Here is a 25,057-nt window from a genome sequence, read left to right as displayed (position 1 = left end):
TTACCTGGATGAAAAAAAAAGGAGTGATAAAAGTAAAAAGATGTCTTCAGCTGTAACGGGCCAACCTTGGCTCCAATGAGACCCCTATCCCCTGGTGAACGATTGCACGGCATGCGATGGTAGTATCGGCAATCATACATATTGTTGCCCGAGGTTTTCGGTTATATTTCGACAGTGACCTTAATACCACTGAGAAGGAGGGCATGCGAGTTGGTGGCCCTCAGCAGCAACTCAGACACTTGTTAACCTTCTCAAACGCTCCTTACGGCTCATTCGTTTGCCTTCTCCGTTGATCCAGTCCTCCAAAATGATGCAACAATAGCGCCATTTGATTGCAGCACAGTTGTCACGAGAATCACCAAAAATTCAATGAATCCAAACAACACCACGAGTATCCAACAATTGTCTGGAAAAAGGATGGCTGCACAAAGGTGGACGTTACGCATCGCCACGCATTTCGCTCACACCCACTTCCTTTTTACACCACTCCCTTGATGGTTGGAGTCCCCCGTGGCGTCCGGTTAAGCCTCTCTCATCATTAGAGTGCCCCGAAGACACGTTACCAAGGTGAGGGTGCCCCAATCGCCACTGAGATTTGTGTCTCGTGAGGAAGCCCTGAGTGGATATCGCACACCAGGGAGGTAGGAAGCTAAGGAATTGGGTAGTTCAATATCAGAGAGAAGCGTGGAGTTAATTCTAGTTGAAACACGCACACACGATGACGTATCAGGGTGATTGGGTGAAAGAGGGTGAGAAACGATTAGAACCAGCCAGTGTTAGCTTGTTACTGACTGAGTATTGATTCCTTGGCTTGTCCTTTGATGGACTTCTCCATCGAACTTTTGAATAACGGGATGCCACCATCTCGTAGGTGACGCAAGGCTCGAATTTTATCAGCAAGAGGCTGTCAATGATGCTGTCATGATGCAGCACTCACGGTGAATCATAAATAGTGATGATTGGACTCCTTTAGCGAGACTCAGCGATGTTGACCGAGTCTTTAACTTGCAGGGAGGTAATGCCCTCGGGGATAATGACAATGAGTACTACCCTTCTCTCGAGTTGTGATAAATCTGCTCATCGGTCTGATCGTTAAAACTCTCAACGATGCACGCGAAATCATTCAGTGTCGCCCACGCTCTGAAATACTGCAGACTTTTAAGATCCTCTTTGGTGTAGAAGTAGTCTCGAAGAAGTACGTTGAAAAGGAGAAAGAGAGGCATAACGCTGTGGAGATGCTGTAAAAAGCGTTGGACGTTAGAAGGAGTCGCAAAGTATAAGACAAAAAAGCGCAAAGAAACAGTGCGAGGGGGAAAAAAAAAGGAAAAATATATATGCACCGAAGAAGAAACCGGTTTTTTCCAGTTGGGCCAGGTCGGGGCGTCGAACCTACCGGACCACAGCCTCCCTCCGAGAATAACTTGCATGCGGCCAAGAAGATGTTTTCTATCCTTTATTTTCTGTCTTACTTACACCTCCTTCGCTTCTTCCTAAGTTTCTTATTTCTCATTTCTTATTCTTCTTTTATTTATATCTTCTTCTTTTTTTTTCCACTTCTTTTAAAACCCACGGCGAAAGAAACACACATGCAATCCGCATATACTGTGGACTGCATTAACTCAGTCTTAGGTGGCCTAGGTCCGGGATTGAAAGCAACTTGAAAAAAAAGAAAATGAGAATGAGTGGAGAATAAAGAGAGGATGAAAGAGTGCAGGGGAGAATGGGGAGAAAAAAGGATGAGTCTGTGGTATGGGTTTAAAAAGCAAGAGGCAGTGGTTAAAAGGGAGAGTCTTGGCGGCAAAAGAAATGGGAACACCAAGACCATCGAAAAATTTTGGGTCATTGCCGTGTTCAGACACTCGTACGATTTTAGACATTTCGCATTAGCCGCTGTGATGTTTTTTTTTTTTACCACAACGTCATCTTCTTTTTTCGGCATCTATTTTATTTTTATTCCATTCTTCATTCTTGGTCTCTACTTTTGCTCGTTTAGATTACGAGGTCTCATAGGTTGTTGAACTCCGGCCGTTAGACTACACTCCAGAACCCGGAATAAGCATAAATTGTTGTTTTTGTTCATTTACTGTTTTTTTACAGTTTGGTTTAGTTTTCGGTTTTTTTTTCCACTTCTCTATATTTGGACAAATGCCATTTATGTTAGTTATTTTTTTTTCTCATTATTGGGTGCATTAGAATGCGTGGCCCTAAACTCATGTGCGTTTTTTTGTTTTTCCTCGATATAATCTCTGGAGTTTTGAATAATCGCCAGATCCCTATGTTAAGGACGTCTGATTTTAGTGATTAATTGTTAAGTTTACAAATTGTTTGAATATTCGGACCAAATTTTGCAGCTAATCATTGGTTCTATGCATTGCAATCACAAATCATCATTCTATAAATTTTGAAGTATGATTAATGTTGTAACCAAATATTGGCAACAAAATACAAGAATCACCAGATTATCTCGCAACTCTGATTAATCTCAGTTGTACGTTGGATGCGAATGATTGAGTATCTCAGAGTTGTGGATTAACTGAGTGACTCTTTTTTTGTTCAATCATTGTGGATTGAGTCGAATGACACGAAAAGAATAGAATCAGTGTCGGTATGAGGCCAGTAGCGAGGTCGAATGATCCTTGATGGATTGAGTGGTGTCTCGAATAAAAAAAAAAATTAGTGACAAGAAATCGAGAAAAACTGTTGAAAATAATTATGAAAGATATCAAGTGATTGTCAGTAATTGCTAGATTATTCGGTAACAATTTATCAGTGAATCCATCTCAGTATGCATTTGATTTGATAAGGAAAGGAGCATCTGGCAACACTGCAGAAAGTAACAGAATCAAGCGAAAGAGACCACCCACTCACTCCATACCCAAAGGTTCATTACCGATACTCATTTTTTTCACTCATCCTTGGCCTCCATTGAAACCCAACGTAATTTTAACGATTTATATTGGGTCTCGTTGAGAATGAAATATTGAGTCCATTGAGAACCAGAAAAAAAATGATTAAAAAAAAGGTTGAAAAAAAAATATTTGAAAAAAAAATAATATCTGATGAATAATGAAAATAAAAGGACTCATAACTGATGCAAAGCGTAGTTGCACTGGTGGCGGTAAAATTGGCGATTAGTTTGTAATTTTGTTATAATTAATTTATTTGGTAAATTGCCTTAACTCTCACACTTTTTGGTATCATTCTGTTCTGTGCCCGCCTGTCCTGCTGCTTCTGGTACACACACTATAATATCTCAAAAAAACTAAAAAAAAAAAAAAATCAAATCACAAAAAAAAAACGAAACAAAAAAATGCTCCTGGGCTCGGTTATCTCTGGGGTGGCGTCTCCAACCATATCTACCGGTGTCCGCGATTACCAATGGCCGCTTCTATCACGGCGACAAAAAATCTTCTGGTCATCGTGCTCCAACCTTTTTGAATCACAATACCAAAAACCAAACAAAAAGGAGTTGCAACAGCGTGTTGTGTTCCAGCAACACGCCGGCCTCATCGGCGGCCCAAATGCTACCAGCTGTCCTGTCTGTCACAAGCTCTTCTTAGGAGGTGAGGCACTCATGGAGCACATGAAGATCACCCACAAGGATCCAAATGCCTCTGGTGTTGCCAGTAAGTATCTACTGCTGTAAGAATCACATAGTCACTCCTCATAAAGGGGACAGTATACTGTTCTGTCTCAGACAATCTTCATTTTAAATAATCTATCCTAAAAAACACAAGCCGAGACAGATTGTCAACGAAAGTATGCTGATCCTTTTAGTATTTCACATATCCCCGGACTAGCTTTTGGCGCGGGCATACGTGTCTTACAATCTACGGCGTGGATACTGTTTTGGATATTGACTAACATTAGAGAGCAACTAATAATTCAGGAGGTGGCTTTGAGATATTTTTTAAATGAAGCTTCATCTACTTCTGTGTGTGAATGACACGAGTGTTGCATAACTCAATGATTATCGATGAGTGGAGAGGATATGAGAAGATTGTCAGGTGGTGATTGAGCGTGTGAATGGGTTATTCTTTATCTAAGATTAAGGCTCTTCTTGGGGTGCTTTATCCTGCTTGGCATTGACCTCGACCTTGTGTCGTACTATTGTTCCCCCTGCTGACTGCACCACCTCCGTTGCCGGGGTTTACCTAGCCAAACGAAGGACGGCCAATCATCCGTGTCCAGTTTGTGGAAAGCACTATGTCAATGAGGGAAGTCTTAGGAAACATTTGGCGTGTCATCCTGAAACTAGTCAACTCAGCACGAATCTCAGGATGTGGCCGTGTTCTGTGTGCCAAGCAGTGTACACTCATGAGAGCGGTAAGCTATCATAATACCGATGCTGTAAATATTATTTCACCATCGGTATCCATCTGCATGTGATTTATTCGGTATTTGTCAAGGGCTGCTGAGTCACATGGAGCATATGAGAATGGATCCTAAGCATCAGTTTGCAGCACAGTACGTCCTTAGTCGAGCAGCTGCAGAGAGACGTGAGAGAGAACTTTTGGCAAGCTCTAGTTTAGGTGAGATATCTCTCCATCCCCTCATCCAGATCCGTCAAAAGAGTGGCAAATGAGTCATGATTGGGATTAATTGTTTGTCCAGGTGCTGGTCTTGGCGTGTTGTCAGGCCAAGGAGGACCTCAGAATTTGCAACAGCCACCGATGTGCCCCTCACCGTCAGCCCATTCAGACAGCAGTAGTGGGAACGGAAGATTATCATCAGCCGGTAGTGAACCTGGTACGCTCAATTTTTTCTAATCTATCATTAAAATTGTCTCATTCACCTTGGCTCCATGACAATGACGTGTCGGAACGGATGAAATTAACGAGAGCAGATTTTTGCGCAGGCACCGGTCTCCTGAACAACAACAATACCAACAATAATAACAACATGACATCACCGGGACCAAGTGGCAATAAATTGAGTGAAATGTTGAGAACAGGTAGCCAACCGAGTTCAGCCCAACAATATCACGATGAGATGCAGTCACAACAGCAGCGTATGGCAGTAATGGCTGCTGCTGTTCAAGCAGTCGGTGAGTGTTATGATGATGACTAACTGACGACAATAAACAAATAGTGTACACACACGGAATGATGCAATGATTTTTCAAAAGGTTTACAAAATTCGGTGTCGCCGAATCTCTCGCCAGTTGACGTTGCGTCTCTAGCAGCGGCAATGCGAATGGGTAATAACGGCGACATGACTGGCAATGCTCAAGGCTCGACGGGACAGCAGCAGCAGAATGTCCAGTCTGGTGGTCAAGCTGAGCAAGCAATTAGAATGCATCAGGCTGAGGCCCTGCTGCGGTCCCAAGCGGAAGCCGCCCTCAGACTTGCAGTGAGTATCGACATTACCGTTTAATTCTTGTCAACTAGTATTTCAATATAGAAGAGTCTTGAGTCGATAGAGCCACGATGTGTCACAATGAAGTATCGACTTGGAGATTACGATGAATTATTGAAATATTCGATATTCATTGGCTTGGTGGAAATATTGATGACATTCAATCATCAAATTGAAATCTCAAAATTCGAGAAAGCACTTAGCCAGATGATTATTTGATGAATGAGTCTATGGATAAGTGAATGGTATTTTGATATGTGCTATTGTATGTATGAGCAGGTATCACAGGCGGCGGCAGCAGCAGCGGCAAGCTCAGCGGTGAACAGTGACATGAGGCATCATCTCGGTCAGCACAATGGTGGTAGTACGTCCGGTATGTCTGGTCATCATGGTAATCAACAGCTGTCCCAACCAGACAGTTTATCACCGGACCTAGGTAAGTCGAGCCAGATGATGAGGAGCCACGGTGAAGACATGCAATCCTCCAACAAGCGCGTACGACTAACCGCTAGCCTGATTCCATCATCAGGGGAGGCGCTTAGACTACAGGAGCAACGATTAGAGCAGGCACTGAGGCTACATGGTGATCCACGTGCACTTGGCTTCACTCTGCAGCACGTTGTTAATCAGCAGAACAATCAGCAACCATGAAAGTTCAGTTACTACTGAGACGAGTGGACCCCTTGGACAAATGACATGTCCTTACCGCTTGAACGTGATCAGATGCAGCAATTGCATCAGCAAAATCAATTGCACCAGCAAATGCAATTGCACCAGCAACAGCAGATGCAACAGCAGGAGCAACAACGTTCAACGCCGATGGGTGATCAGCAGCAGCAAATTACATCAGTTATTGCTACCGATGGTCAACATCTTGAGGACAGAGGTGTCAAGAGAAAGGCCGATGACATGGCCACCGGTGAGAATACGCAAAGTTAATTCTCACTTTTCATTAACAACAAATCAATTACAATAACTTTTGATTATCTCTTTTGTCCAAGTGTGGTCATTATCGTATACACTCGCTGTCTCAGCAGTATGAATTTCAAAGTAACAATATCATATACTTACGGATATCTCAATACCATTCAACTGACAATACTTACTTTGTGAACAAAACTGGCTTTCGTCTTCCATTATTAGAAGAAAGGCTGCACATTGACATCGGCATTGCGCAACCGAGGAATGAACAACTTGAGCCAATTCCGTTCACTATGAGTCAATGACATTTGATTCAATAATCAGATCTCAATGACACTATGAAAAACATTCAAATATTCCAATCGTCATACGGCTTGACGTTGTCCCATATATGAAATATTGAAAAGCTGGGTAGTCAATATCCGCTCACGTGCCATAATATTGCGCAGAGTTCTTAATAATCTTAGCCAAACGAAATCCGGTGATTATCCAATTGGTTTTTTTTTTTGGTCAAATGAATCAAGTACTGTAGCCATAGTACGGGAGTCCTGTCTCCAATCACCAGACATGATTATAAATATCACGGGTGATTTAACTGAAGTGTCATCCGTGATGACCAACGACTCAAAATAATTCATATACCCAAAGTGAAATCACTTGAATTTCTCCATTAATGAACTCCAAAATGGAACTCAAATTGAAATGGTGTCAAAAGCACCAGACGCGGACTCGCGATTTAAAAAAAAAACCTATGTATAAACAGAAAATCCATTAAAACGTAAATAATTCGCGCGTGATTATAAAAATGATAAAATAAATAAATGTACAGACCGACTTAACTGATTAAACGTATTTGACGGACGTATCTTGACTGAGTATGAGCTGAGAAAATTTACAATGTCTCAATACACTTTGTACACACTATAAATAATATACAAATAATACACTTATACATAATTACCCGATGAATGAGACAATTAACGAATAATGACGGTAATGTGCGCTTGAGAGCACATATTGGAATGTTCGCGCATTGCTGACTATATAAATGAAACACACAATACATAAGTGCTCGGCGTGGCACAAAAACTATTAGTTGGTAAGAAACGAAACAAACAAAATATTATTACAAACAGTTATATTATATATTATATATATACATACGAGAATCTAAGGTGAATTTCGAATGAAAGAGAAACACATACACAAGTGAATAAACGCTGTATAAATAACAAAATTAATAATAACAGCGAAAATGTGAAGTTTTTCTTTTCACACGTGAGATTGAAACACAATGATGATTTCAGAGAGATAAAAAACTAAATGCTAAATATTATATATATATTATATATATATAAATATTATAAATAATTGAATATAGGGTCTATGAAGTTTAGGTTTAAATAAATGAATAAATAAATAGAATTTGAATAAAATGGATGTGTGCGGGTGTGCGCGAGTGTTCGCGTGGCATTTCTCGATTGATGATGATTTTCGAAAGTGTGTCTGGGTTTCATGTAAAGAAAAATGAAAAAAAAAAATGATAAAAAAAGTGCCTGAATGCGGAGAAATGTGAAAATGCGACGGTGTGAGTGAATAGTTTTTCATTTAATTTCCACAAATTGATAATTTTTCTTTTTTGATGTACTATCGGATATCCCGCGCGGGTGCTCGTGCACACCAATTCATGAATGCGGAACTGAGAGATTAAATAATAAATGATAAAAAAAAAGAAATAAAAGATGAGCGTTAAAATATGTGAGTGAGAATTTAGAGTCCTGTGTGCTTGAGGTAATCTGAGGTCCTGTGATCGTTAATAAGCGAAATATTTTTTTATTTCCGATAAAAAAGATGAAAAATAATAAGAAAAAAAGTGGGTAAACACGTAACACTTTGTGCGTCGTTTCGAATCTTTTAAAAAAAACCTTTGCAATATAAATATCGTTACGTTCTCGCAATATTAAGCAAAAAAGTTTAAAATGAAAAAAATACAAGAAGGGAAGACTCGAGTGGGAGAAAAAGTTATAAATGATAAAGACGAACAAAACGATAACGTGGGAAAAAAAAAAAGTCCGTGAATTTTTCAAATATCGCCGCCGGTGAGATGGCGCTTACCCTTGCGTTTAGAAAATGGTAATTGGTCGTCCGTGCTCTCTCGATATTGGGGAACTACATTAAATTCATCGTTAAAGTGACTAGGCATCTGTAATATTACGATCGGTTCATAGAATTGATATCGCAGTTTGCGATAAAGTATGACAATATAAACCGTAAATTAACCTTCATTTCAATTTGAGAGAAAAATTCAACAGCTAAAAAGATAAAAAATATAAATCGCAGACTGAAGAGTGCGGAATGAATGAAAATGCCGAATTTCGTTCTGCTCCTATTTCTCCCTTCCTACGCCCTTTCCTCGCTACTTTGAGGGGATACTTTCATCCTACACTTTTATGTTCGCAACAAAAAGCGTATTTATGATGGAATGATAAACATCTCGGCCAGATATTCAAAACAAATATTTCGAGGGAAAAGAAAAAACTATAACTTGCGTTAAATGAATTTCAAAGATGTTCTCCAATCGCGTAAATCTACTGACAAAGGACAAAATAAAAAAAAAACAACCAGAAGGGATCGTATTAGGAAGATTCAGAAAATCAATCGTCTTTATTGATACATATATGATAACACTCAAGGCTTCTCACTATCCGAATGAGATAAGAAACGCCAATGGATTCATCGTAAAAGCTACAGTTTAACGGCCGGATCGATTGGATTCACCGACTGGAACTTTATCGTCAGAGCAATCAAAAATATTTTTTATATTTTTCAATAAATCTTTCTGCCATTTTAGTTATATCTACCGTCAAAAATTCAACATCGTGGAAAAATTGAAATTGAAATGGCAGCCGTTGTTCCAGAAAAGCCGACTCCATCGATCTGCGTTGCGTCTCCGTTTTATCTTCCCGACGATTTTTTACGTTACAGCGTGTTTTTCCTACGGATAAATTTTTCATTTTGTTGTCTGATTAATGTAAATACACCGCAGGATGAAAAAAAAAAAAACGTAACAAATTACCGCAGAACGAGCAGTTGAACCGCAGTTAATGCCATAAATCATAATGCAAAATAGGATTAGGTTTGTCAGTGTAAATACCTAAAGCGTATTGAACGGGTGCATACCCCCGTTAATCGCAACCAACGTAATACTTTTTAATCACAAATGATGATAAAAATATAATAAAAAAAAAACATGCAGAATACCATGCTTTATTTGATCGTTTGTTATCGAACGGTCCGACAAGCAATTTTATCATTTCATTCAGTTTTATTTTCGACACAAACACACACGCACACTCAAGTGAATTAAATTTACCAATAAATACGGCATTGCGATGGATTGTACAGATAGGATAGATGTAAGCCTTTAAAGTGAAAAATAATAACACACATTTTTACACACTTTGAGAAATATTTAATGAAAATAAATGAAAATCCGCACCAACAGGCACGATAAACTGGCCTACGCAATCAGGGTAGGGACCAATCTCCATATGTTCTCGTTTTTATCTCATTATTTAGCGAAAAACAATTGTTTCCTTGAAATTACCAATGCCCTTTTGTCCCCTTAATTTCTCAGCATTCCCTCTCACAAATCCTTCCGACGAAATTCAACAAGATATATTTTTTTTTTCAAATCAATCTCGAACGCACCATTGAATTTCGGCAAAATGATAATCGCGTGGAAACGGGGCAATAATAATTTTACCGACAAATTACATATTCGGATTATGATTATTCCGGGACTGAGATGGATGTGATTGTTTTATTATAGTTTAATTTTTGGTGATGAATGATCAGAGGGAATCTAAAGGTCAATTCGCTTAGGATTTTTATAAATATTAGAGTGAAAAGATTTTTTTGGCCTTTACAGCCGGGAGAAATACGTTTTTCATTAGCACCATTGATTTTCGGTCCCTGAGAGCAGACAAAAATTGAGTAACAAATAAATATGAAGAACACGTGTTGAAAATGCCATCGACTACAACAAAATGATTTAAAAGAAAAATAAAAATAAATTGAACATCTAAAAAAAATGTGAAATTAGTAACAACAAGCAAGAAACAACAGAGAAACAACACCTGCACGCCGTAAATCCTTCATGACCACACAAAGCCATGGAACGATTGACTGACGACAGAAGTTTAAACCGGTGCATCCTGCCGTGCGCTGAGGGTCAATTTTCTGGGGTTCCCGCACTTAAAAAAAAAAATGAGGGAACACTCGAGAAAAGGAATCCCCCCCGAGGCGTCGACGCGTGCCCCGCGAACGTGTACAATATTAATTTTTTTTTTTCAATAAAAAAAATAATAACATTACAAGTGAAAAACTAATCTCCAAAGACAAATAAATCAACCGAATAAAAATTCACACACACACAGGTACAATAGCTCGTAGTGTATGTTCTGTAATCGAAGAAAGATAAAAAAAAAGATAAAAAAAAATAAAAATGTGACGTTACCGCCGCGTTGAAAAAAAAAATCATATAAAAGAAAATAAAAAAATAATTTACAAATATATTGATTTACATATGCCCGTAACTCATAAGGGGGTGGGGTGGCGCAGTCACTTTGTGGAGTCTCTGGGAATGCGTGAAAGTGCACCGTTGAAGGATAAAAATGCAATGCAACAGTTGAAATTCAAACTGCAGAGAAAATATCCAGATATAAAGATAAAAAAAAAAGCAATTCAACAAGTGATGAATTAAAAAAAAAATTGCAGTAGCCATTCTCAGAAGAATCAATAGACAGAGTTCATTTGAAAATGACTGCAAAGCTTCGTCCCGCTCGACCATAATCTTAATCTCTTCATGTAAATTGCTAAATGTTTATAATTAAAAGAAATTAATGCCATAGCCCGGATGCGCTGGTGTATACTCCCAGCGCATACACACTCACAAATACGACTCGACCTCGAATTAAACCGAAAGAAAAATCCGCGACTTCAGTTATTTGTAACCGCGGTAAAATTGGTCAAACAAATGCCAAGACACCAAGTAATCAAAATATTTTTTAACAATGAAAATATTTTTAAAAAATACAAATGATACAGACATCTAAAGCGTCAGCTCCATAATTGAAAATAATAATAATACAGACACAGTTGATACGAGGATTCAATCGTTCGTGTTTGTTGCCCACTTCGCGAATGATGTCCTTGATAATAAAAAAACGCCCTGGTTCTCGGAGTGCGCTCTCCCGTGCGCACTCGGAAACACAATTCTCATACACGGGGACATCGCCAATGATTGGACAATTCCGTCATTGCAATGAGCCTCACAAGATTAACACACACCCACTGCACTCAACACTATGAAGAAATAATACAATGACACATTAATGACACTTTGTTACACAATTACACACTACGGATATGTAAAGCCAATTGTTTTTGTAAATTGTCAAAATAACTTTCGATAAATTGCGGATACATTCAAGAGAGGAGGAAGTGAAAAAAGGAAAATAAGTCGAAAAGAGAAGGAAAATTTCATGAGATTTCGGCCATCTTGTCATAGCACTTTTTAAAGTTAGTTGAGGGACGCCACCGATATGGGGCGCCACTTGAATTATTTTTATCAAACGCGAGAGAATATGGAAAATAAACGAGTGAAATTAATAGAAACATTTATCGAATATACGACGTTTGTGGAATGGTCGATAATTCGCGGCCTTTGGCATACGTTTGGATGCATTGAGAATAATTAAAATCGAGATTACACGTTTTTCATTAATGTGTTACTCGAGTTTGTTGTCCATGCACCAGAAAACCCTCGATTATGACGACAATATATACCCGAATGTGACAAATAATTGAGAGCAAGATGATTAATGATTATTGAAATGAAACAAAAGGATAATATCTCACTGAGAGAAATGTTTCCAGCTGATTGTGATAATCATCCTGCTCATCAATCCTGCAATCAATTCCGCCATTAAATACACCAAGAATGATGGACTTAAGAGCAACGGCTTAGAGAGCCATTGTTTCAGGCTGAATAAATAAATAAAGAAAAAAAAAAGGCGAACGAATATTTAAACAACGGAAAACAGATGAAAATAATAAAAAAAAGTAATGATAACAGTGTTTGTTTGTTTTATCCAACGGGTTTTAATTTTTTAATGAAATAATCTTACTATTTGGATCTGCATGGCTATACAAAAGGGACCTCCGTGGATTTAAAAAATTGATGATCCGAGCGAGCTTTGCCTCAATTTGTATACCGTGTGATTCCGATGATGAAAAAAAAATAAGAGCAGTGAAAGAAAAAAAAATAACCGTAAAGTGCGCAGCATATATGAAAACCGACAGTCTATAGCAGTGCGAGCGCCTCGGGAACAGGACGCGTCTTCACGCGTCTTCACCGAGCCTCGATGATTAAAAACCGGAATAAGTTGTTTAAATGTCCACTATATAATCAAGAGTCATAGTTGTTAAGACGGTGAGCTCAAACTTCTTGAAATCTCATAATCTTTTCAAATCAACCATTAATTACCAAAAAAAAATTGAGAAAAAAAAAACAGTTGAGATTGATAATTAGGCACAACATTTGAAGCTATTATTGAGGTTAGATCTCACCGTGAGACTCGCAGGTGGAGTCACTGGTCAATGCCCAGGCAGTGATAGTGGCTCCACTTGGTTTGGGTCGTTGATTTTTTCGAAATATTCTCCAGAGCTTTTGTTCACGGGAATATGTTGATTTTTTGTCCCACGATCCACTGACCCCTCGATGACGAGTCATCGTAATCCTGCGCAAAAAGGATTGACTGAAGTAGAGGCTCAGTTCTGGGGGCTTGAGTGACCCCAGCGGCATCGTAGGACTGCACCCCAAGAGAGGTAGGGCCCCACATGCAATGGGGGTGTCTGCCCCTCAGCCGACTAGGTACTGCCTCAGTAGCAGTCCCACTGTCAAAGGGACTAGTCGACAGGATGAATGTCATTTTCTGCGTTAAGAAATTGGGCACCAGTACTACGATGCCACTGGGATCACTCCAACCCCTAGAACTGACCCTCTACTGTAGTCAATCCTCTTTGGTCCTGCGTATGCGTGTCCGAGGTGCTTAAGACCGGGTTCAAACCGAAATTCTTTGTTTCAAATAAAAAAATTCCCGATGACGGTTCATTCAATTGACAAATAAACCATTTAATTTGGAAAATACGATTGACTAATAGTGTACCACTGAGTGAGTGCCTCCGTAAGGGTTAATAATGTTTTTTCCGTTACAGTGAACAATCTTCAATTTAACTCAGAAATATAAACTCAGCAAAGTAGTAGAAACAAAATGCATACAATAGTAGAACAGTAAATAAACAAATGATGTACCACAATTAAAGTTAATCAGTTAAGTAAGGAAAACAGAAAAAAAAAAATAATCAGCCAGAGAGGATATACTCAATGTTGTATTTTTTTTCCGCTCGTCGTATGACTTTTAATGATTTGTGCCAAAACTATTGATTCATTCATCCGGCAAGCAAAATCACTGACTATTGTTTAAATTTATTTATTAGCGACTGGCAATCCAAAATCAATGAAAATTCATCTACACCTGATCCGGAAAAAATACGAGCGGAAAATCTCCCAAGTGTACCAATAAGAATAAATGTATTGAGTGTTCGTAGTGATTTAGATTTTATGCAGAAAAAATAAGTAAATGCAGTCGTAATACTCGATTTTAATCCGCAATTAAGGAATGATGAGAAATAATTGATCCATTAATGAATAATTTGAGAAAAAAAAGTCCTTTTAATCATCATGAAAGAATTCTCTTCACACCCAAGTCAATCATTCCCCAACATAATGTCAAGTTCTGATGAAAATCAATAATTAAACTTTAATATTAAAAATAAATCAGTGAGAGTAATCCTTACGGGAATGCATAAACCACAGCAGACAGACATATTATTAATAAACGTTTATCCGGATTAGATTTAAGATTAAGCAGGAAATGATGATGCCCCAATGGTAATCATCAATCGTCGTTTTTAATACGCGGAGGCACACACTAGAGGATTTTAAGTGACTTGGGACTCGGACCCGAATCGCCAGGACGTCGTGCGTTCGACGGATGTTCAAATTCATGAAAAAATAATCCAAACTATTGCCACTGATTGTGATTTTAATTCACAATTCCACAATGATTTTGATTTGATTTTTCAATCAAACATTACATCCGCAATATACATCCGGCAAACGCACGGACACACCCCGAACTCCCAATTTCCCATGAAAAAGTTTTTCATTAGTCATTTCAAGTGCATAAAAGAACAATACTTGAGTTCACTTCACTTATGACATTTGCTTTGAACACAATACAAACTCCCCTTATCCTACCCCCACAAAGTACCCAGCAAAAAATAAAATGAAAGTTAATGAATACAAATATCCCCTGCAGAAAATAAAAATTCATTGAAAAATTGTATTGAAAGAAAAGCCAAAAAGCTCAAGGAAGTCCCCCCTCCCCCACTTTAACTAAATTTCACATACGCGTTTGTTCAAGTTCGTTCGCGAGGTTTAAATAAATTTTTTGTTGAGGGAAATGCTGCTGGGTATCACTCATCCGCACTGTGATAATCATCGATTGTCAAGATTCATTAATTAAAATTCACCTTCGGAATAGATTCAATGGAAATAATAGTGCAATTGAAATTTTTTATTAAATTAATGGTCGGATGAAAAATTGTTGATAAGGATGAGTGAGGCCCGGCAATGTTCTCTGATAAACGGCGAACGTTAAGTTTCAGACTTCAGACTTTTACGTACAGTTAGTTACCAGTTTACTACAGCGCAAGTTATTGTTAATTTTTGATCAATATCATTAGCCTCGGATGAATCATCGACGTGATTCATTGGATCCTATGATGTTGTGGTTAATGATATTTATTGAGTTTTGTCAAAGTCCCCTTTTGGGCATACACCGACGCATGGGTCCCGCCAAAATCATCAACGCCATCTGGCCCATAACCTCGAAAAATGCCGAAAGAGACATCCGATTAATATTTGAAGGGAGAGAGCTATGAAACTGAAATTCTATTCTAGTCAAAAGCAAGGTACAAAGCCAGAAGGGCGTAAATCGGTACTTATTCTGCAAAATGGCGGCGAGCCGTGAAATAAAATTGATAAAAAACGGATGGCTCTTAGATTCAGTAGACGAAAATTTAACCAACTGCAAAACAAAGGTTATGAACCGCCAGATGGCCCCAAAGCGGGCCCCATTCATTGAGACGATAAATGAATTGAAGAACCGCGTTGAAAACACAAAATAGCCTCTTTTACGTTTCGTCGTTCTCGAGCCGTTGAATGAAAGAATTCGACAAATCGATTCTTTTGAAGAGAAAACTCGAAAAAAAAAAATATAATATGGATTTGAAATAATGACATACTTTGAAAAAACGGATGTACGATGCGAATGAATCTTTGAAAATCTTCGGTTGTCCTATGTTTTTATTGAGCGTACGATTCGTCAGACGCTATCCCGAGGACGCGAAAATCGCGGAAATCGCGGACGTCAACGAAACAAAAAGTGTAAAATTGAATGTTCGATGGTCCGCGATATTCACGCCTCTCGAATCAACAGAGGTTCTTAGACCTCCGATATACAATGATTATACACCAACAAACATTATCACACTGACAATTAAAGGCGTATTTTCTAGATGATGATGAAAATAAATGGAAAATAAAAATGGCCATACCCTAAAACTCAAACAAGTGTTGAGATATTTCTCCTACATCACCCTCTCTTCGTTTAATATAAAGACAATACATTAAACATTGACATACTCATACCCCAAACCCCTCCGAATATTATCTCGTAAATAATGTTGACGTTTAAATATTTCCATTAAATAAACACACGAACCGTTGGAAATAATGAGAAAAACAAAACTAAAATGATAAAATCCGAATGCTTAAAAACGAATTATTGATACTACGTAGTTGGAGTTGAAGCAGTGGGAGTTTGCAACTTGTCATTAATTAAGCGTTCATTGCATAATTAGAGAAACAAAAATACTCATGATTTATTTTTTAATGAAATAAAGAAATAAAAATTGCATTTGCAACTGCCCCCCCCCAGCGCCGATAGTCGAGCCATTTTGTGAATCATATGTACTGACGAATGAGATGATAAAAATAATTGATGCAATTGACTATCGGTGAATGGATTTATCACGTTATGTTTGCTAGTCACAATTGGTTTAAAAACACGATGAAGCAAGCTAGATTAAAGCATAAATATTTTTGTTTTATTATCTAATTTGTAGTTTATAATGTTTCTCAGAATTATAATAATTCCACGGGAAGCTACGGTCTATTACTACTCTATTACTATTTCTTCAGCATTTTATTTAGTTGCAGTAGAGTGAGTGATTAAAAAATGTGAATCAATTAATATGTTTCTGATAATGGTGTGGAATATGTGGTGAGAAAATGGTGCAGCCACCTGCTGCTACTACTACTACGACTACTAGTAATTTTACCACAACAGGAAAATATAATTTTTATTAATTAAGCAAATACCTAGGTTTTATTTTAGATGATAAATTTCATTATTATTATTGTCATTATTATATTTATAGAATGGAGCACCGTGTTGTCTTCTTCGTATTTGTTCGCGTGTGTTTATTTTCTCATCATTTTTTCTGTTATTCTATGTGATAATATCTAGTTTCGTGTGTCTACTAGAGAGAGGAGTGAAATTTTTTTCTCTTTTCTTTTTCATATTGTGCAAAATAGAAATCTTTTAAATACGCTGGACATTGTCACACGGAATTTAACGCGTGCATTTATGTGTGAAAAATAAAGAAGCCAATTATTGTTGACTATTGCGTTTCATTTAAAATTATCCGTACGATAATTGTCGGCTTTGTGAATAACAAATGAGTTTTGGATAATAGGGTACACAAATTTTTTCAATACTGAAAAATGCATAAACCTGAGAGTGAAAAAAATTGTTGAATAAATTCCGATTAATGACGACTATTAATTATTCAGTTAAACTTAGTTCATTTATTTGAAGAGCTACTATTGTCTAGAAAATAGTTACATCGGTATTTTGTAATTTTTCATTTCATTTAAACTGATTCAAGCATTTTTTCGTAATGAGATTGTTATCAAGTGTTTCGAAATGGCATGATTTGTACAATTAGATTAATGAAATATTGTTGACTGTTAATGTAAAGAAAAAAATTAAAGCAGAACAGAACAAAGAAAACGTATATTGTGACGATAGTCACGTGAATGTGCAATTTCGAATCAATTGATTACAAAGATATTTGAGAAATTTGCTAAAGTCATTATTTCGTATGTATCCTTCGGTTACGATTGAGTTCACGCATTGAGATGTTATGATTTAATATACAATATTATCACGATTCACTTATGGATACCCACTACAAATATTTCGAATAAGAAGAGTTGAAGACTTGATATATATTTTTGTTCTTCGATTAAATCAATTTCTGTAAATGTTTCAACACTTGGACTGATCGAAATTCAGAACGCGTAATATTAATTTTTGTAAATAGGTACTCCCGAAATAATCGCAACACGTTGTTGGAAGAAATTTGTGACGAGAGGATTTTTAGGACGACTAGGCAAATGTTTAGGCTAACATCAATCAATCATTATTCGGTAAAACTTTGGAAAATGTGAGGAGCATGTGGCATTCCACATACGTGAGATGTTGAAATTAAACGGAAGAATGTTTAGCGTGAGAGAATTTTTTCCAGGCACACACGAAAAAAAAAAAAATCATAACAACGGTAATTGAGTAGAATTAGACTAAGGAGAGCGATTATGAAAAGAAATTAACAAAGAATGGTCTCTTGAGCTTCCAAGTTTCTCCAAATGGGGGCGTCATCTTATCTGCTGCCAAATTCACGTCTGTTCAACGGCTTAATCATTTTTTTCTTTTCCACTTTTCGTACTCGATGGATGATTATAAATTTTAAAATGTATAAAGGAAAATTATAAAAATTGTCTCGAGATGCTGAAAATGAAATATTCGATATATTCTGTAAATAAGAGTGGGAATTTAATTAACGAACAATTGTAGAAATTAAGGTTTTGATGCGTCTCGAGATAGTGAGGAAAGTGACGCCATCCTTGGACTGACTTTTTGCTCTGTATTAAAATTAAGATTTTAGAGATTAAATCGGAAGGGAGTGTTTAAAATTGTGAATGGGATTTTTTCGAGATACTAAAATTATTGAGTGTGTGGAATTACCGATAAATCATGTGCAAAAGTAATTTTTTTTTTTTCTTTTTCGGTGAGTGCGTGGCGTATGCGAGAGATGCAAAATTTTATTACCAAGTGGACTAGAAATCGCAATCGATGGGCATTATTAGAGAAAACGAAAACTACATTTCGGTGCGTCTTTTTGAATGATAAAAAAAGAGTATGGTAAAATTATATCCAAAAAGAGCGTCCAAATTGTACCTATTTTGATTTTATAAATGATTACGAGTTAATATTTATGCGACGACGACGACGACCTAATGATTTATTACAGAAAAATAATATTAAAAAATAACAGTTGATTTCACTGTCATATAATTGTAAAGCGAAAAAAAAAAATGAATAATTGAGGAGGGGACGAAAAATCGTAACAAAATTATGGCGTTGTATCTATATACGGAAGTGATGATATAATGTATTTGAGTCGTGATTATGTATAGTTAAGGCTTAAGTCGATAAGAGTGAAAAAAAACACAGAAATACACACACATGAGAAAATTAACATTTTAGGCGAAAAAAAAAAGTTAAAATTAATTATCGGTAACTATTAATCTGGGAGTGATGGTCCTCCCGGTATAATCATTGTACATTGTATGTTGACAGGAGCGTTTACGCTAAAGAAGAATCTTTTCTCCTGAAAATGTTTAAAGAAAATTAAATATACAAAAACTTGAAGGGAAAAATAGGAACAATGGGAAAATGGAATCAAAAAATTATTAGCGAACAAGCGAGAAAACTTATTGTTTAAATCCTCTTTTTCCTCAGTTATAATTTTTAATATCAAATGTTCTTCTCTATATTTTCTTTCGTTCAAGTGAATTATATCTAGTTCACAAATAAAATAAACGATTTACTATGTGGAATTGTTTCCATTCAAACTTTCTCAAAAGTAAACGAAACAAATTGTTAATGGATATATTCAACATATCGGAGAAATAAAAACCCAAGTGAAAAAAATATATATTTCATTCTCCAGTGTTCCTTCTCCCCATTCTTCCAGTTTTTTCCTCTAAAAAAAAAACATTTCACAAGAAAAAAAGAATCAGAAATCCACTATCAATTTTCCCCTCCTTTCCCCTATATGAATGAATGAATTTGCAAGGGAAAACAAAAAAAAAATTAATCCACCAAAAAAACTGTAAGAGGGAAAAAAAAATATCATCGATTTGTAAAAGAACGACTAAAAGTGAATTATTCGTCGGACTGTAGGGACATTTTTGCATTAATTGTGTAAACACGAGAACATTTATGATGTAAAAGGTATTTAAATAAAAAGAAAAAAAAGTAAAATAAAACCCCATGTCAAAATTTTGTTCACAAGTGTGCAAAATTATCGAGAGACACTCGAACAACGAAATTATTAATAAACATTTTTCCCTATCACTCCACATTCTTTCCCGAGTTATCGTAATTTATTATTGGCACATAGAAGTGCTGTAATTTGCAAAAAAAAAGAAAAAAAAATACTGATCACGTGAGTGTACAAATACTAGATGATGACTCTCATGCCTATCACCAGTCAACTGACATCCTGACCTCAGGGTCAGGCAGTCCTAGTAAATCGATAAAGCATACCAAAACCTCTCCCCCGAGCCCAATAATAACCCAACAACATCCGAGTTTATCTTGCTCTCAGGTTTATCTAAATCCCCGATGTGGCCATACATCGGAGAGCATTACACTATCCTCGGGTTGATTAAAAAATTTCATTTCCCCCAGTCGGCAATCAGCTGTGAGCAACAGAGGATGCTAAAATTCAGTCAGAAATTGTGGCAGTCGGCCAGAATCGGTGAAGTTCTTGATGGTAATGTGAGTTCTATTAATTCTACCTGTAGTCTTTTCAAAAGTCATCCAGGGCGGGATTACTCCACCAACTCGATACCCAAAAAGACGTGTCTCTATGACTTTCACGTGGAGCATCATGGTGAGTTCTGTTTTCAAAGATCAGCGGCAAAAATGACATCTTACATGAAGATTTTCTCTCAATAATCCAGGAAAAGTTGTTAATTTCGCCGGTTGGCTCCTCCCCGTTCAGTACAAGGACGCAATCGCGGTGTCTCATCATCATACTCGCACCTACGCATCGCTATTCGACGTCGGCCACATGCTGCAGACGAGAGTCTGGGGTAAAGACGCGGGTGAATTTCTGGAGAGTCTCACAACCGCTGATCTGAAGAACATGAAATCCGGTGGTGCGTCACTCACAGTCTTCACCAATGACGCCGGTGGAATTCTGGATGATCTGATAATCACGAAAGATGGACAAGATCGTTACTTCGTTGTGTCGAATGCTGGCCGACGAAGTGAAGACACGGAGCTCCTCAATCAACGACTGGTAATCGCTGATTTAAAGAATCTCCATTTTTCAATCACTCGAACTGAGTCTTGCAGGACGAATTCATCAAACGGGGCAAGAAGGTTCAGCTGGAGTACCTAGACGCTTTGGACCAGGGCCTGTTAGCGCTGCAGGGGCCCATCGCTGCGAGAGTTCTTCAGGCACTCGTGAAGATCGATTTGACTAAGTTGTTCTTCATGAACTCGGTTGAAACCAAAATTTCTAACTGCAACGTCAGGATCACCAGGTGCGGCTACACCGGTGAAGATGGCTTCGAGATTTCCGTCAGGGGGAAAGATGCCCGGGTCCTCGCAGAGATGATCTTGGCAGTGGATGACGTCAGATTAGCGGGGCTCGGACCGAGGGACAGTTTGAGGTGAGAAATCCAAGGATTCTGAAAAGATTTTTAATAGCCTGTTCTCCTGTTCTAAAACATCAGGTTGGAGGCCGGATTGTGTCTGTACGGCCACGACATCGACGAGAACACAACGCCGATCGAAGCGGGACTGGCCTGGCTCGTTGGTAAAAATCATTTGATCGTTATTATTATTGCATAATAATAATCGCACTTACAGCTAAACGACGACGGGCAGAAGGAAATTTCACCGGTGCCGAGCGCATTCTTACGCAGCTGAAAGTCGGCGTCCGGAAGAAGCGGGTGGGCCTGATGCTGGGACAGGGCCCCCCAGCACGTGAAAACGCCCCAATTCTCACTCCCGAGGGGGAAAAAGTTGGGGCTGTGACTTCGGGAGGACCTAGTCCGAGTCTCGGTAAACCCATTGCAATGGGCTATGTACCACCAGATCTAGCCCAGAATGGAGGCGGCGTCCTGGTGGAGGTCCGCGGGAAAACCTATAAAGCGACTGTCACCAAAATGCCTTTCGTCAAGGCAAACTATTACACTGGCAAATAGTAATGTTGTATTTTTTTCTATGCGAATATAATGAAGTTTTTTTATTTTATCAGCATTTTATTATTTACGATTTTTTATTCGGGGAATTAATTCAAAGTTAAAATTTATGAGGATGACTGAAGCGTCGCGACATCTTTGAGGAATTGAAGTTTTATCTTCAACTTCATTCAGGATTTCGCGGTTCTCGATGGCCAATCGAGCAGAAAAAAAAATGGGATTCATATTGATAAGTTAAGGATTATTCATTGTTTTATCGACTGAAGATAAAAATAGTGTTGTCTACAATCGGTAGTTTACTTCCCTACGAGAAGTCACCAACAGTCGGTAAAAATACAGTCAGACAGTTTTCTATTTTGCTCTCATGCTTTCGTGACGGTTAACCTCACATTCTCGGTACCGGTTCCGAAATACACACAATTTCCAAATAAAAATTGAAAACAGAAATTGTAATATGAATCTGTTACCGAAGTGTCATGGAGAGTTTAGTAAAGCGGATTATTGGAATACATTTTTCAAAAAACGAGGAGAAAAAGCCTTTGAATGGTGAGACAATAATAAACTTTTAATTCCATTTTTGAAATACTCGATTATAATTTGCCTGTAATTATCCCCTAGGTACGGAGAATATCCAGAATTATGTGGGCAATTATCGAAATTCATAAAGACTAACGACGATGTGTTGGTCGTTGGCTGCGGTAATTCAACGCTCAGTATGGATTTACATGACGTGGGACACAGGTAGCGACTAATTTTTTTTTAATGGATAATCAGTCCTGATAACACCTCCATTCATTCTCGAAACCTGAGACAAACATTAAATTTTTTGGGCCCTGACTCGATGATCCCTCAGGTCATAAAATGTTGCCCACAAATTCTTATTGATTTTTCCAGAATAGGGTAGATCATAGAAAGCTCTGAATGAGATATCAACTAAATTGTTCGAAAATCACTCGATTAACTGTGACTGTATAAAATAAAAAAAAAACTTTTGAAATAAAAAACACAGGCTGGCAACTCCAGCGACGGGTACGTGAATTGCGGAATTACAGAAAAGAAATGTAATTTTTATATATTTTATTTATCTCCGTGTATAAACTTCATGTAATGAATTATTAATTATTGAGTTCGACTCAATTTTTATTGCCTCTCATTAGTCGATGAATCGATTCAATTTAGTAGAGGCGTTATCATCGCTGATTACCAAAGAAACCAATAGGAAGTATGATTTTCAGTAGTATCACAAGCATCGATATATCGAAAATAGTAATCGACCAGATGAGGGATAAACACAAAATAGATCGTCCAAATCTGGTGTTCCACCAGATGGACGCAACCGAGACAACATTTCCCGACGATAAATTCTCAGTTGTCCTGGATAAAGGTACACTGGATGCTCTCATGCCTGACAGCAACGAGGACACTGTCCTCAGGATAAATAAATTTTTCAATGAAATATCAAGATTGCTCCGAAGAGGAGGACGATACATCTGTATTTCTCTCCTTCAAGAGCATATTCTGAAAAAAATAGTGGATTATTTTTCATCCCCGAACTACTTGTTACGCATAACTCGATGTCACGAAGTGGAAAATAAAACGAGAGAGACAGAAGGAAGTGCAATGCCGGTTTTTTTTGTTGTCGCGACAAAATTTCCCGGGATAACACAGAGAGTACTAGAATTGTCATTGACTGATAGTCCGCCAATTCGAATATCAACACCCGAGGAATTTATAAATTCCGTTCTATCGAATCAACAATCTGCCCTGGTATGCGACAGACTCCAGAAACGGAGTATTGCTGACGTAGGAGAAGTGAATTTGGATCTGTACTTACCTGGTAATGACAGTCCGAGGTACACGATTTACGTTCTCGATCGGCCATCGACCAGTGGCAAGAGTTACGCAGCATTCCTTGTGCCCCAAGGGAGAGACACCAACTGGTTTTTCGGAACTCCAGAAGGAAGACGACATTTTCTCTCCAGCGTGGACAAAGATCGTGTATCGATCGTGATTCTTCGTCGTGAGCACAAGTTCATTGACTGGAATCAAGTGAAATCCGAACTAGCCCCAAGCATAAAAAACCTCTCGCCCCCAGGTCTTCCGAAGAATTACATAATTAATTATCTGTCCCTCGGAGAAGACGTGGGCCAGCGAGAGGTTCTTCACGAGGGTGAGAGCCAATTGAGTGGGAAATTCGTTGTCGAGGAGGTCGTAGAGGGTAACGAATCTCGTTCCCGACGGCTCATCTTCCTCGCCAATCAGTTCGTTGTCCAGAGTGAAGCGAAAATTCGCTGCATCAAGACCAGAAGGGGAAAGATAAAAAAAGTTGTTGATCCCGGGTGTCTGGCCTGCGAGCATCATGCGTTCATGTCACTGGGAGTCAGTGAAATCCTTCAGACGCAGAACAACGGTGAAATTCTCGTCGTGGGGTTGGGTGGTGGGGGTTTGTGCCTCTTTCTTCGTCACTGCTTCCCCAAATTGAAGATCACAGCTGTCGACATCGACGAGGTGATGCTGAAGATCGCCACGGATTGGTTTGACTTCGTCGTGGATGATCAGACGAGAGTTGTAATTCGCGATGGAGTTCAGTTCCTCGATGAAGCTGCTCACGAGATGAAGCGGTTCGATGCCATTCTCTTCGATGTTGACAGTAAAGATGTGTCCGTAGGGATGAGCTGTCCTCCAAAACAATTCCTACAAAGTTCCACCTTGGCCAGTGTCTTGAAATGCCTGAATGACGATGGCCTCTTCATCTTGAATTTAGTCTGCAGAGATAAAGGACTCAGACCTGCGATCCTTGAAGACTTGAAGAAAACATTTGCGTCGATAGCTTCGATGAAAACAGCGCACGTCGTCAATGAGATTCTCATGTGCTCAAAAAATTCCAAGGGCGATCAGTGGATGAGAAAATTGAAAACTTCAGCTGAACTTTTCAACGAGACAGCCAAGAAAAAAAAATTATTGAGCTCTGATGCTGTAGATGTTACAGAACTGCTCAATGGTTTAACCATTGAATCGTAAAAAACAATATCTTGTATTGGGAATCATGAATAAAAAGAATTAATGAAATATTTGGCAACTTTATTGTTTCATTCCATCACCTCCATATTTCGCAGCACAAAGCATTCAATCAATTATCGTAACATGGCCGAGTATATTCCATTTTTTTAGACGTGATAATCGTTCAACAACTCGCAAAAAGCAAAATACTCTTGATAATACGAATTCATCACTATAAAC

The 25,057-nt window shown here is 38.1% G+C and overlaps 3 protein-coding genes across 10 annotated transcripts in view; all 3 read left to right on the top strand.

Annotated features, from left to right (window-relative positions):
- dati (datilografo) overlaps positions 1 to 13,169 on the top strand; it is a 57,218-nt gene extending 44,049 nt beyond the window's left edge. For 3 of the 7 annotated variants that reach the window (XM_011303347.1, XM_011303345.1, XM_011303346.1), the window contains exons 6-12: positions 3,467 to 3,626; positions 4,114 to 4,326; positions 4,410 to 4,532; positions 4,615 to 4,749; positions 4,847 to 5,047; positions 5,129 to 5,352; positions 5,638 to 13,169. In XM_011303347.1, the coding sequence (XP_011301649.1) occupies positions 3,467 to 3,626; positions 4,114 to 4,326; positions 4,410 to 4,532; positions 4,615 to 4,749; positions 4,847 to 5,047; positions 5,129 to 5,352; positions 5,638 to 6,009 (1,428 nt within the window). In that variant the 3' untranslated portion in view covers positions 6,010 to 13,169. The remainder of the gene's footprint in view (positions 1 to 3,466; positions 3,627 to 4,113; positions 4,327 to 4,409; positions 4,533 to 4,614; positions 4,750 to 4,846; positions 5,048 to 5,128; positions 5,353 to 5,637) is intronic. The other 4 variants (XM_011303349.1, XM_011303348.1, XM_011303351.1 and 1 more) reach the window with 3 other exon arrangements.
- A 6,970-nt stretch (positions 13,170 to 20,139) lies between these two features.
- On the top strand, positions 20,140 to 21,869 carry LOC105265706 (aminomethyltransferase, mitochondrial). The gene is made up of 5 exons (XM_011303352.1): positions 20,140 to 20,496; positions 20,567 to 20,907; positions 20,964 to 21,283; positions 21,347 to 21,429; positions 21,483 to 21,869. The coding sequence occupies exons 1-5, from the start codon at positions 20,226 to 20,228 to the stop codon at positions 21,818 to 21,820; spliced, it is 1,353 nt and encodes a 450-aa protein (XP_011301654.1). The 5' UTR covers positions 20,140 to 20,225; the 3' UTR covers positions 21,821 to 21,869.
- Positions 21,870 to 22,207: 338 nt separating this feature from the next.
- On the top strand, positions 22,208 to 24,888 carry LOC105265707 (methyltransferase-like protein 13). Of its 2 annotated transcripts, none has more exons than XM_011303355.1 (3): positions 22,208 to 22,363; positions 22,436 to 22,558; positions 23,056 to 24,888. In XM_011303355.1, the coding sequence occupies exons 1-3, from the start codon at positions 22,272 to 22,274 to the stop codon at positions 24,836 to 24,838; spliced, it is 1,998 nt and encodes a 665-aa protein (XP_011301657.1). In that variant the 5' UTR covers positions 22,208 to 22,271; the 3' UTR covers positions 24,839 to 24,888. The 2 variants fall into 2 exon arrangements, with proteins under 2 accessions (XP_011301657.1, XP_011301655.1); XM_011303353.1 differs by having other exon boundaries at positions 23,053 to 24,888.
- The last annotated feature ends 169 nt before the right edge of the window (positions 24,889 to 25,057 follow it).

The sequence above is a fragment of the Fopius arisanus genome, unplaced genomic scaffold (assembly GCF_000806365.1).
Source record: "Fopius arisanus strain USDA-PBARC FA_bdor unplaced genomic scaffold, ASM80636v1 scaffold00031, whole genome shotgun sequence".
Taxonomy (NCBI): domain Eukaryota; kingdom Metazoa; phylum Arthropoda; class Insecta; order Hymenoptera; family Braconidae; genus Fopius; species Fopius arisanus.
This window is presented reverse-complemented; position numbering and strand designations above follow the sequence as displayed.

Coding starts and splice junctions, on each gene's coding strand:
- LOC105265707 (XM_011303353.1), top strand. CDS start 22,272: ATGAATCTGTTACCGAAGTGTCATGGAGAGTTTAGTAAAGCGGATTAT. Junction 22,364..22,435: donor GGAGAAAAAGCCTTTGAATG/GTGAGACAATAA, acceptor ATTATCCCCTAG/GTACGGAGAATATCCAGAAT. Junction 22,559..23,052: donor TTACATGACGTGGGACACAG/GTAGCGACTAAT, acceptor TATGATTTTCAG/TAGTATCACAAGCATCGATA.
- LOC105265706 (XM_011303352.1), top strand. CDS start 20,226: ATGTGGCCATACATCGGAGAGCATTACACTATCCTCGGGTTGATTAAA. Junction 21,284..21,346: donor GGACCGAGGGACAGTTTGAG/GTGAGAAATCCA, acceptor CTAAAACATCAG/GTTGGAGGCCGGATTGTGTC. Junction 21,430..21,482: donor GGGACTGGCCTGGCTCGTTG/GTAAAAATCATT, acceptor TCGCACTTACAG/CTAAACGACGACGGGCAGAA.